Raw genomic sequence first — 13982 nt, forward strand, 5'->3', positions numbered from 1 at the left:
ACGGATTACCAGGGGGCTCTGTATGGCTGATATTGCGGTGAAACCCCTCCCGCAGTGTGATGTCAGGACCATGGTTCTGACATCACACTGTGGGTGCCTTGTTGCATTGTGGGAAATAACAGCTGTTTCCAACTGCCAAAAAAGCAAGCAGCATCTCCTTCCACTGACATCTCTTGCCAGCAGTAAAAATGTCACCATGTGATAAATGTCAGAATGTAAATCAGGGAGAGGAACGATTTTACAATGGGCAAACACTGACTAAATCATTTATACACAATTACTGTAAAAATGAAGCACATTTTATAACATTATTTTCACTGGAGTTCCTCTTTAAGTATCCCTTTAAAGCATACAAGCAAGAAGTTTTGAATCAGGATGATAACCTTTACAGTAATAGTCAACATTCCCTAGGTATATCAGATAAATAAAGTATCATTCCTACCAGGGGCGTAGCAATAAGGGCTGCAGAGGTTGCGACCGCATCGGGCCCTCCCTCAACTACAGTATTAGCTCTCTATTGGTCCTGTGCTCGTAATAACCACTTCTATAGATACTTTGAATAGTGGTAATCATTAACAAACTGCCCACTCCCCACTTGCACCTCTGACACTGTAGTTGCCATTGGCAGGTTTTGGTGCGCCGTATCAATTGTTATGTATAGAGTCTATACATAACAATTGATACGGCGCACCAAATAGAGTGCTTGGGGGGCCCCAATGTAAAACTTGCATCAGGGCCCACAGCTCCTTAGCTACGCCACTGATTCCTACAGGTACTATTTCATTAGTAAACCAGAGATAGACAATGGTACAGGATTTTGTGTGGAGAATCTTCGGGCCGAGGTACTACTGTTGAGAGTTCTGCATTCTCATCTGGCATTATACTATAGCTGCTGCATACAGTCAACGTACAGCACGCAAGTTGCAGCTCCGAGCGACTTCCGTAGTCTGATCACTACGTTCTAATCACGTGAGAGTAGGGCATGTGACCTCACTGGGCGGTCACGTGATTTTAGTGTGTGAAGTTGTGAACAAGATGGCGAGGGAAGTGGAGCAGGAAGCGCTGCTCGCCGGTGAATCGGATGGCGGCGACAGCGGGAGTGCAGAGGGGAGACAAATGTCAGCTATATGTGATCCCAGTCGTTTCGCTCATCGGATCGTGGTTCTCATTCTCATGTGTTTTCTGGGCTTCGGTAAGTAGCATCAGCCATATGGGGAAGTTTGTTCATGTTTCTATGGGGGAAGGAGTGGACAGAGGAGGGGCTAGTGTAGCTCTGCAGGCTCTGCTGGTCAGGCAAGGCAGCAAGTGATCTCAGGTTGGGCCACTGTTTTCGGACAGAAGCGAGTTAGTTACTATCTGGGGCATATTAAATAGTATAGAAAATACTGCATTGGTGTGAGGATGGTGGGACTTTGGCTGTTCCAAATGGCGTTTTTGGGGCTGAAATTGGCTAGTGATGTCTTATAATAGGTGGTAATCACAGCTGTATGTGTGGATGAGCTAAAATTTTGGCACTAGTCTACTTCATGCTAGGTACACACCATGAGATTTTCTGGCAGATTTACTGTCAGATCGACTATTTCCAACATGTCCGATCGGTTTTTGATAGCAGTGAACGGAAAGCAGTCGGAAAATAATTTAAAATTGATCGGAAATCGGATTGGACATATTGGAAATAATCGATCTGACAGTAAATCTGCCAGAAAATCTTATAGTGTGCTCCTACCATAAGGTGACCCAGCATGAAATCTCATAGGGAACAGCTATCCAATCACTGCACCCTCTACAGCACAAAGCATTTTGACTGAATGGTGTGGGCGTTGTTTACTTGGGCAGATAGTGTGCAGTCGGCTGGTGTGTAAATGTTGTTCAGATGGCATTTTCTGCTTGCCCATGTAGTTGTTGAACAAAATACCGGTAGTCGTTAGTAATATCGGTGTGTGTAGACAACATAGTTTAACCCCTTGCCGACTGCTCCATGCCGATTGGTGTGAACGCGGCGGCAGCCCCAGGACCACTCCACGCCAAATGGTGTGAAGTCCTGGGGCGGGGGTTTTGCAGGAGATTGCGCATGCATCTCCGCTTCAATTACGGAACTCCGCTCCGCCATCAGTCTCCTAGCGGCGATCGCTGCTAGGAGACTGTTAGACGGTGAAACCTCTGTCTATTTAAACCGTACATCGCTGCGATCTAAGGCAGCGCTGTACTGGGGATAGGCTTGTGACACTGCTGTCCCCTCTGGAGGCTCAGGAAGTGATTGACTCTCATAGGCTGATGTCTATGAGAGCTGATCACTGATTGGCTGTCGGTCGGGGGGGGGGGGGGGGGGGGGGTGGGGAAGGGGGGGAAATATAAAATAAAGAAAAAAAATAGTATTCTAAAAAAAACAAAAACAAATTTATTAAACAAAATAAAAATATCATCCCAAGAGCAATCACAGCCCACCAACAGAAAGCTCTGTTGGTGGGCAGAAAATGAGAGGGGAATCACTTGTGTGCTGAGTTGTGTGGCCCTGCAGCGAGGCCTTAAAGGATAACTGTAAAGAGACATTTATGGAGGCTGCCATATTGATTTCCTTTTAAGCAATACAAGTTGCCTGGCAGCCCTGCTGGTCCATTTAGCTGCAGTAGTGTCCAGATCATACCAGAAACAAGCATGCAGCTAATTTTGTCAGATTTGACAGAAATGTCAGAACCCCCTTATCTGCTGCATGCTTGTTCAGGGTCTTTGGCTTAAAGGGGAGCTGAAGTAAGAGGTATACGGAGGCTGTCATATTTCCTTTTAATCAATACCAGTTGCCTGGCAGCCCTGCTGATCCTCTGTTTCTAATACTATTAGCTATAGCCCCTGAACAAGCATGCAGCAGATCAGGTGTTTCAGACTTTAAAGTCAGATCTGAGAAGACTAGCTGCATGCTTGTTTCTGGTGTTATTCAGATACTACTGCAGAGATATAGACCAGCAGGGCTGCCAGGCAACTGGTATTGATTAAAAGGAAATAAATATGGCAGCCTCCGTTTACCTCCTTACTTCAGTTCCCCTTTAAAGTATTATGCTGGGAATACACCGGTCGATCCGGTGGCCAATTAGCCGCCGGATCGACCCCAGCCGCATCCCCGCTCGTCCGCGTTGATCGGTTAACGCTCGTCCCCGCCGGCGCTCGATTCCCTGCCATTGTCCGCCGTCGGAGATCGGGCGGGAGTTGAGCGGCTTGATCGGGCCAGCTGAAAATTATCAGCTGGATGGAGCAGCTGGTCGATACACGGTACAGAAACGTACAGTGTATCCCCAGCATTAGAGACAAAGGATCAGGATAGCCAGGTAACTGGTATTGCTTAAAAGGAAATAAACATGGCAGACTCCATATACCTCTAACTACCGTTGTCCTTTAAAGCTGCCGTGGCCTATTTTGTAAAAAATAGACTGGTCACTAGGGGGGCTTAAGCTCGTGATCCTTAAAGGACTTACGAGGTCAAATTAGCCATAAAAGTTCATTACCTACTTCGTCTTTTAAGGCACGGAGGAGGCCGCCCGCGCCCTCCGTGCCGATCCACCGGGTCCCCCTGCTCATTCGCCCCCCCCCCCCGGCCAGCTCCCGACCCCACGGCCTGGGTCGGGCTCTCATGCCTCTCCTAAAATGGGCGTTGCTCTGGCTGCGCAGTCCGCATAGCCACGAGTGCGGCTGCGCAGCTCTAGGGCCAACCCCCCCATCCACGCTACGTAGCAGACTGCGCAGCCGCGGCCAGAGCAAGCGGCCATTTTAGTAGAGGCATCAGAGCCCGACCCCTTGCCGTGGGGTTGGGAGCCGGCCCGGGGGGGGGGGGGGGTGTCTAATGAGCGGGGGGACCCGGCGGATCGGCGCGGACTGCGTCCTCCGTGCCTTAAAAGACGAAGCAGGTAATTAACTTTTTGGGCTAATTTGACCTCATAAGTCCTTTAAGTGGTTAAACTACTTGTCGTTTATTATTGCCAGGAAATGTCGGTTGAGTGGTATTGCTTGTTTGTGTGAGACATTTATCTAGCGTGTGTACGGACCTTCATGATTAACAGTCACAGTTCAAGCACAGTTTTGAAATGTAATAGATTAAAACATCATCAGTGATGTATGATATTGAACAAGGCAGCCTGACTTGCTCTACATCAGGGATGTTGAACTCAAAAACAAAGTGGGCCAAAATTGAGCTATGAGACCAAGTTGCGTGCCAACCTCAATGTCTAGTGGCCACCTCTCTCCCTTTTAAAGTTCCATGATGTCTAATAGCCTCATCCATCTCCTTTACAGTTCCCTGATGTTTAGTGATCCTCTCTCCCCTATACAGTGTTTAGTGGCCCCCTCCTTCCCTGGTACAGTTCCCTGATGTCTAATGGCCCCCTTCCCTCCCCTATACAGTTCCCTGGTATCTAGTGCTGTCCCCCTGCCCTGGCTTCCTTGGTGATCTGGGGGCTTACCTTCTAAAATAGCTTTTCTGGTGGTCTAGAGTTGACCAAACATAATGCAAACTGAGGAAAACCCCTGAGGGCCAAATCTGAATACTCCGAGGGGCAGGTTTGGCCCATAGGCCGGAGTTTGACATTTATGATCTACACGTTGTAGAAACTCTGAGTTGAACAGGAACTGCGCAGGACTAAATAGACTTTTGGAAAGTTTTGGTACAGTCCCAACTAATAAGATGACTTTATAGAGCAGAAAAAAAAAGTCTGCAAGTGTTTACAGTAAGAATGTTTTTTTTTTTTTTTCAATCTGTCCAGACTTTGCTGGCTTTTTGTTTTTATAAACAGACTCTTGCTGTGGCTTTTACATGCAACTCTCTCACTACTGCTAATTTATTTATTTATTGTATTTATAAAGCGCCAACATATTACGCAGCGCTAATTCACATACTACTCACTATGAGATATGAGGATAACACTATAGTCCTACTAGGGCCTGACTAAAGAGAACTTGCATTAATATTTTTTCTTCTTTTCGGGTTTCTGTGGTCATTGGAGATGCCTCCTCCTCTGAACACAAGGCCACTCCTACTGCTGGTGTGGCAGCTGTTAGCGGTTTGAACCTGTAGTGGTGGCTGTCCACAGTGCTGTGTCCCCCATGGTGTCATGGAGCGTAAAATTGATGACCCCGGAAGTGCAAAATTTGTACTTTTTAATGGAGCGAACGTTTGTCATTGCTCAGGACAAATAAATAGCCATTTATACAATAATCTGAGGCGGTCCACCATGATGGATCGGTCTATATGAATGATAATCGCTGTCATTTGCTGACTAGTGCCTCTGATGTAGGATTTGAGCCCTTGACCAGGGTTCAAACCTGGCTTAAGCCATTACGTAAAACAGGAAAGTGTCTTAAGGCAAGGCTCTCTCATAAACCTGATCGCCCGTTGAGCGCGCCGCAAGGGACTGCAGCCCTAAAGCACCTCGAGTCTGCCTGGAGAAAAACGCGATATAAATGTTTTCTGTCTTGTCGTTAGGACACTTTTTTTTCTTTTAAACTATTCTCGGCCTACTCCTCATTTGTTAGGGGTGATGGAGGTTGAGTGTGTGTACGGAGCTTTAAAATGCACCCGAGATGAAAGTCTCAGGTTTTATGCTCACCTGGGGCGCCCTCCAGCCCCCTTGAGTCCGCTCAGTCCCTTGCTGCCTCCCTGGGCCGATTCCTTCCCCCACTTCATCGCGCATGCGTGGCCCAGTCGCTCTTCTATAGCCAGGAGCGTTCTGCACCTGCACAGTAACTACTGCAAAATCACAGAATGCTCCCACAGCTTAAAGCGGAATATAACCCTGCATTTCAACTTTGCTCTAAAACATTATTTACAGTATATTATATGCAACCAGCATTTTTTTTTTTACTAGACCAGCATTGGAAGGGTTACACAGAGCTCTAAAGTTCCTGGAGATTTCTGCAGACGCATCCGAAGCTGAAATAGATTACATAAATGTATCTAAGTGTTGAATGTGACTCACTCTCTCTGACTGAGAAGGAGCTGGAGGACAGCCAAAGAGTGTGTAACATTTCTCAATAGATAAATTTAACTAAATAGAATGTAACAATCTGAACTTCTGCATATCTCTCCACGGAACTTTAAACCTCTGTGTTTAACCCTTCCAATGCTGGTCTAGTATAAAAAAAAAAATGCTTTTTGCATATAATATGCTGTAAATAATGTTTTAGAGCAAAGTTGAAATGCAGGGTTATATTCCGCTTTAACATGTTCAACTCGGCCAGAGTACCCTGCCATCAACCGGAGGACAGGAGCAGCCCGTAGAGATGGCGATGGATCGAGCAGCCTAAAGGAGGATGGAGGAAGCCCCAGGTGAATATAAACCTGCAACTTCTTTTGTCTCAGGTTCACTTGAAGCTATTTACACACACTCAACCTCAGATGCTGTAAATGTCATTTTAAAACGTCCGATGAATGACCTATCGCCATATCGGATGACAATCTTTATAGAAATGTAACCAAATTATGGTAAACGACAGAGAGGTGCACCTAACATCTGGTATAATGGATGATCCAAATGGTGGATCATTCCTAATTGGGTATACATCGTGCAGTCAGCTAGGTGTGTACAAACAAGGTTGGTGCAACACACATTGTTCTGAGGCATGTGTGCATACATCATGTGACATGACAATTAAGCTTACACGCACAGTATACAAATGACATAGTTGTGTGGACAACTACGTATCCTAGACCTTTTTTTACCGGGTAATATTGCTTGAGTGATGTCACTTGTTTGTGTGTGTTGACTTTTTTTTTTTAATCTAGCGGTTGTACGGGAACCTGTTTTTGGCTCTATACCCATTAGAGCGGAGAACTGACTTATTTTGTCCATTCTCTGCTCATTGCTAAGCGGAGAGTGAACCACTCCTATGTTATTCATTGAAACCGTTCACACTTGTCACGCTGCAACAGATCCGTGAGATCCAATGCAGTAAGCTGACCGCACTTCTGCCCCAGGCACCAGCCGCATCACTGCAGACCGTCTGAGTGGACATTATATTGTCCATTGTCCACACGTGATGCAGAAGTCAAATGGGAACACCGCTTTAATGCTTTTGACTGGCAGTCTGCTTTAGGGCACGTTTCCACTAAGTACGAATATGCAACATTTCCCCGCATCCGAGTCGGACTGGGAAACGTTACCTATTTTTTCAATAGCATGGCATCTTAATCGCATGCTGGATGGCAGGGAGCAGTTTTTTCATAACAAGCATTTGAATCACTATTGCCGTGCATGTTGCTGCTATAGCTATTCAGCTGCGGTTTTGTGGCAGCACGGGTGCCATGTCCGATACGGAAACAGATGTGGCAATAAGTCCTAAGGCTCGGTTCCCATTTGCTCCCGGATCAGCAGGAGAGGACAGTGTAATGTCCACTACAATGGTCTGGCTGTAGCTCGGGTCAGATGTTACCCCCATAGGCTGTATTTAGAAACGCATCCACCTGCCCGGGATTATTGCCGACAGCTCAGAAGTTCGGCCTGCTTACCGCAATGGATCTCAGAGTGACAAGTGTGAACGGCTCCTGTTTATAAAATAGGAGCAGTTTATTGTCCGTTATATACTAAAACCTCTACTGTTAGATTTACCTGCCAGATTGATTTTTTTTTTTTTTTTCAACATGTCCGATCTTAATTTTGATCAAATTTTTTTTTTCTGATCGATTTCCATAAAAGTGAACGGAAATCGAATCAGAAAATTGTATCGTGTGTACCTAGAATTAGTAATGAGCAGAGGATGAACAAAAAAAGGTGATGTCTCTGGTTTTCCTAGAAATGTCCTTTGCAGTCAGGAGTGATTGTACAGAGCTATGTCTAGGCAGTAAGTAGGTAAACAGTGGATTACAAGGGAAAGGGCAGCTGAGCCTGTAATACTAATAGGGGAGGATTAGCCCAGCACTTTGTTTTGTGTTTACATATTAATGATCGTGGAGTATAGGCCATGCACATTTTTACAGTACTGTTTATTTTGGAACTTGTTTTTTGTTACAAGGTAATTTTGTATGCCCACTTCAAAGAATTTCCTCTTTGCTCATTCCCCCCCCCCCCTTCCATACCTACCTCCCCCCCTTCCCCACTAACCTAATTGTGCACTGCCTATCCCCCAAAACCTCCCCTATATGTAAAAATGGACCAGAATATAAAAAAATCATCAGTTACTGTACATATGACGTGAATCATATTAATACTCGAAAGAAAGGAATAAATGTATTTTAGGCTGGCCATACATTTATAGATTTCTACCCAATGTTCTTGAACATACCACACATAGCATTTTTAAAAGGATTCCAGCAGGAAATCTATTGAAAATTGATTGAACCGCAGCATTGCACTGTTCGATGTAGTGCAACGCTATGGCCCAGTGTTCTCCCCAGGCTCTTTTAGCCGGGTGCTCCACCCGGCTAGATTTTGTGACCACCCGGCTGTCATCGGCTCACCTCCTCACCTATTCCTATGCTGTAAGCACAGTTGCCCTGCATTTTCAACTCGCCCCACCCGGCTACTTTTTCATGCCACCCGGCTACTATTTCATGCCACCCGGCTGGAAAAAAATTCTGGGGAGAACACTGTGGCCTATCCATTGTCCGCTGCTTCTGCTCTGCCCCCAGTCGAATTGGATTTTCTGTCTTGTTTGCTCAATAGTTTAGATTGATTTTTGGTCAAAATCCATCATATAGAACATTTCAAGGAATCAGTTCCCATCCGATTCTATCAAAGTATTGAAATATGCAGAGAATCGAATGGGAAAGTCTGTGTGTATGGCCACCTTTACTTTGCAGATGTTGTCCTTTTTATGTCTGCTTTCTGGTGGAGTGTACCGCCATACGGTGGCTGACATGTGTCGATTCAGCCATCTCCTTCCTCCAGCCCCTCCCTCCTGATTATGCAAAATATAAACTGTGGGATTGTACACCTACAAAAGGGTTTGTCTCCATGTGACACTGTGTGACCCTGAGTATACTTAAAGAGGACCTGAACTCTTGCCCAGGGCAGAAGGAAAGCATAGAGAAATGCACCCTGTATGTATTTAGAGAGTTTAACTTGTCTAATCCCCCTTCAAATGTGACTAATCACAAGTGTAATTTGATCTCACCCCTGTGTCAGCTCAGGAGTCTCCACAGAGCAGCTAATTTGTAAACACAGGATGTTAACCCTATGTCTGCGGCTATAAAAGCAGGAAGTAGACACTGCAGATTTATTGCAGGATTTCTATCAGCTGTAGAAAGTTTTTTTTTCTTTAAATGTTGTTTTGCTGTTTATCTTTTAGAGCAGATAGCAAATTCTGAGTTCAGGTCCGCTTTGAAGAAAATCGTTTCTTTATTACAGCTGATAGAAATCATGCAGTTCCTGTGCTGACTGCTGGATTATATTTCCCCCTCAGTATTTATTAGTCACAGATGACAGGGGGAATTAGACAGGCTAAACTCTCTAAATACATACAGGGTGGATTTCTCAGTTTTTCCTTCTGTCCTGTGCAAGAGTTCAGGTCCACTTCAGCTAGTCTAAAAAGAGGGGAGGGACTAAATGCGTATATAAAGGGAAAAAAAAGAAAAAAAACACTTAAATACACCCATAATTATACATTCAAATAGGGGAGCAATAGAGTAAATGTTTAAAGTATGGCACTAGTCTACTTTAGGGGACCCAGCAGGAAACGTTATAGGTAACAGTTCTCCCATCACAGTAACCTCTTACAGCACAAAGCGATGTGATTGGCCAAGTAGTGTGGGTGTGGTTTACTTCCACCTGTTGGAAACCTAGCCGTTTGAGAGGGTATCGGCCATCCAATTACGTTAGCTGAATTTCCCTATGAGATTTCTTGCTGTGTCCCCTAAACTAGATTAGCACCAAAAATATGTCCACTTTAATTTCCTGAGTCTTTGGGATATTGTGACTTCACAAGTTAGCACTTACTGGCTTCACCTCAGAATGGTGCTGGCCGAATTTCTCCCCTTCCCTAAACCGCCTGGACTGCTTCATGTATGTCATCACTGTGCCCTCCATGGTGTTACTTGCTGAAACCATGCCCCACCATCACGCATTCATCTAAAATAAAGTGTTGGCAAATTTGGGGGCCCGGGTAATGCTGATAGTATAATGGTAACATTGTTGATATTCTAATACCGCTGTAACTAACCTATATATTACACTAAACCTTTCCCCTACCTACTCCTAACACTAACTAACCTCCTACCTATGCCTAACACTAACCCCCACGCCTAGCCGATGTGGGGTTTGGCTACATAATAGCCATTATGATGTGCGTTTTGAATGTGAACCTCTGTTCCGCCTGACTCAGAACAGAGCTTTTGTACATGTGGGCAGCGGCAGAGCTGGAAGTATTAGAGGGATGGAAAGTGATATGGAACGCTGGAACATTACCAATTGATTTCTAAAGAAATGGGATTTTAGGCAGATTCAATAAAAACAGAATCTGGCAGAAATCAAGTTTCAGTTGACTAGTGGCAGCCTTTAATGTGAATTGATATTCAATAGTGCTGGGGTTTGAATTCCACATAAAAACCCAAATGCTTCCGACTGCCGCTGTTCAGCACTGAACAAGCAGACAGGGTCAGGACGAGTTCACTGCCTTGTGAGTCATGTTTCGTTTTACGTAACTCTGGTGCTGCCTCCTACCCAACCAGGAGGAGGAAGTATCAGAGTAACCGAGAACACAGCGTGACTTGCAAGCCGGTGACCCAATCTGCTTGTTCAATGCTGAACAGTATCAGTCGGGAGTGTTTAGGTTGTTTTTTCTTAATCAGCTATGCGCAGAAAAAGTGGGATCAGCGCATCACCAGGCTGCCTCTGAATGGCCTCAGCTCAGAGATGCGCTGAGCCCCCCCAGAGACTACAAACGCACCTTGAACCCAAACAGAGGCTCTGCATATACACCAAAGAAAAACTAACAAGTGGGAGCAGCTGACCAGAATTAAATCAAACATAGCAAAGAAATGAACAGCGCTACTTAAAAACAGATGAATGCTTACCTGCAAAAAAGTGCAGACCCCACTCATGGGATACAAATACACAATGAGCACACATACAACCTGTCTACCACTTGGAGGATGTTAGTTTCCACTAACAGCTTGCATGCAATTTGTTAGGTACTCGTCCCTCCCACTGTCGAAGAAGTCTTTCCTCCATGGGAGGGGACCTAACACTAACTAAATCCTACCTATGCATATGCATAGCCTGGGCGCGCTACCAGTAAAAGCCTGGTGATGCGCTGATCCCACTTTTTCTGCGCAATTCTTAATTTTACTGGTAGCGCGCCCAGGCTATGCATATGCATAGGTAGGATTTAGTTAGTGTTAGGTCCCCTCCCATGGAGGAAAGACTTCTTCGACAGTGGGAGGGACGAGTACCTAACAAATTGCATGCAAGCTGTTAGTGGAAACTAACATCCTCCAAGTGGTAGACAGGTTGTATGTGTGCTCATTGTGTATTTGTATCCCATGAGTGGGGTCTGCACTTTTTTGCAGGTAAGCATTCATCTGTTTTTAAGTAGCGCTGTTTATTTCTTTGCTATGCTTAATCAGCTATGCCAAATTCAAACACCAACACTGATATTTAATACAATGGCAATGTCAGCTGCACTTTTTATCAAGGAAGTTCCCAGCCTGACAGACTTTTCCTGAGGCTACATCCATTCTGTCATCTTTCGCTTACGCTTTCAAACGCTAAGGCTAGGTTCACAGTGCTCAGTTGCGTTGCAGAAAAATTCTACTTGTCAACTTACTGCCCATATAATTCTATGGACCTGTTCATACTAACAGACCACGTTATTCTAACTTGCTGCATGCAGGCTTTGTATTAAAGCCTATGTCCAGTCTCAATTTCAGTTCACACACATCTTAACCACCTGTGTTATGCAACTGACCATTGTGAATCCAGCCTGAGGGCTTGTTTCCACTGTTGCGACGCGATTTCGCCGGCATTCCGACGCTTGTAAAAACGCATGCGGATGCGTTTCCGCATGCATTTTTTACCCGCGATTTCGCGTGCGATTTCGCATGGCAGGGTGCCATGCGAAATTAACCATGACACTGCCAGGGCAAAATAAAATTGAAAAAGGTGCAAAATCGCACGCGAAATCGCGGGTAAAAACGCATGTAACAAACGCATGCGTTTTTACTATTAAATACATTAGCGGCGATTCGCATGCATTCCACTCGCAGGCGAATTCGTTGGCTCTTTTGTGCGTTTTTTACCGCTGAAAAAAACGCACCTCAACAACGCTACAGTGGAAACAGGCCCATCCACTTGCATTACATGTGCGAATCTGCATGCGTTGGACGCATGCAGATTCGCGATAGTGGAAACGAGCCCTAAAGCTTTGTTTTCCTCCCCGTTTGTATCAGGAAATATGTTCTGATTAGAATACCAGCAAAATATGGCTTTATGCTGATGTATTATGCTATTCCACAACACTATTAAACAAAGGTACTCATCATAGCTCCAGTGTAACATGAAAATACAACCGCCCACTAACATGGAAGAACTCTTCTAACAGTATTTATTGTGAAAGGCACTATTTCATCATACACTGTACACACCATTAATTAACATTAGGAAATTAGGTTTGTTCAGGCTAGGGTCCCTGGCTTTATTTCTGGCTTTGAAAAATCCAGGATTGCTACAGAGATTAGAGTGCACAGTTTCCTCCTTATCTGACGGATTACAGAAGGAAGGGCTTCATTGCGTGACAGGTGTTTAAACATGTACTGCTTACAGTAAAGGTTCTGCTCAGTGTACATTGCTGTGACAGAGAGAGGGAAGGGGAAGCCATTTGTTTATAACCAGAAGGGTTTGATGATTTTGTGACAGCTGTGATTTTTTTTTTTTTTTAATGTAATATGTTTTTTCTATTCATGCTATCCCTTTGTTCATTGCCTTGTTCAGTTATGTTTTAGCCTGTGTTTTGTATCCCTTGGTACCCCCTGGTGTATTTTTTTTTTTTTTTTTTTTTTTTTTTTTTTCCGTGTGCGCTCTTTTTTTTTTTTAGTATTCAAATAGGTAGCTATTTGTTACTATTGATTTGTGTTTTATTACTTTTCACTTTTGATGAGCATTATGATGTTCAACAATTTTTGCTACATTTGCTCTTCTGTAGGATCATACTGGTCAGGCTAGTATTGCTAAAAACAAAAATCAAATAACCAAAGAAAACAACAAGCAGAAAGAAGAGGAAAGATGTCCCCCAGACCACTCACTGCTGGTCTCCAATCAATCAACACAACAGACTCCAAATGTTGTCAAGTTGAGCGCATTTATCTTCTAGGACATTAGTCAACTGCTCTTGCGCCATACAGCCCTGACACCCTTGTATGAACTTCCTCAAGAGGAAAACTTGAGTTTTCTGGGACCCGGCTATAGTTTCTTGCTACAAAAATAAAATTCATCACCTTCTGCTGTTGAGAGTCTCAATATTGAAATGCAGGAGTGGAAACCAAGTGTCCTTAGGAAATTCATTTCCCTGCCAATTATGGGTGTCATTGGTTGCCAGGGTATAAACAAAAAAAAAGCATAACACTTTCATTGCATCCACTTTTTTCTTTCTAGGCAGCTACTTTTGCTATGACAACCCAGCAGCACTTCAAACGCAAGTTCAGTCGGTAAGTGTTCTACGTGTTTTCTTTTGAACCGTCCAGCAAACTGTATATAGATGTCAGTCAGACCTGAATACTTGACAGTTGGAGAGGAGTTCTGGTAATAGAACAATACATTTTGGTATTTTTGGACAAGGTTTTTTGCGTTTTTGTGTGGTGAAAAACCTGGCTTATACCAAAAACAAAAACCTGTACATTTTAATCATCTGACCTATGATGTAAAGGATGCTGTCAGGTCACATGCAGGCACTAATTGGCTTAGGTTGCCAGAGTGTCAATCTGTTAAGTCCGTTTGCAGAAGTTGTTCTTGGGCTGCTTCTCTTCCTACTTCCTTCTCCATAAGACAGTGAGTGCAGCTCTTCCAAACCAG

General features: G+C 44.4%; 1 protein-coding gene across 2 annotated transcripts in view; it reads left to right on the forward strand.

Annotated features, from left to right (window-relative positions):
• The first annotated feature begins 1029 nt into the window (after positions 1-1029).
• MFSD1 (major facilitator superfamily domain containing 1) overlaps positions 1030-13982 on the forward strand; it is a 69008-nt gene continuing 56055 nt past the window's right edge. For both annotated transcript variants that reach the window (XM_068280919.1, XM_068280920.1), the window contains exons 1-2: positions 1030-1192; positions 13566-13618. In XM_068280919.1, the coding sequence (XP_068137020.1) occupies positions 1036-1192; positions 13566-13618 (210 nt within the window). In that variant the 5' untranslated portion in view covers positions 1030-1035. The remainder of the gene's footprint in view (positions 1193-13565; positions 13619-13982) is intronic.

Source organism: Hyperolius riggenbachi, chromosome 4 (genome assembly GCF_040937935.1).
Source record: "Hyperolius riggenbachi isolate aHypRig1 chromosome 4, aHypRig1.pri, whole genome shotgun sequence".
NCBI lineage: Eukaryota > Metazoa > Chordata > Amphibia > Anura > Hyperoliidae > Hyperolius > Hyperolius riggenbachi.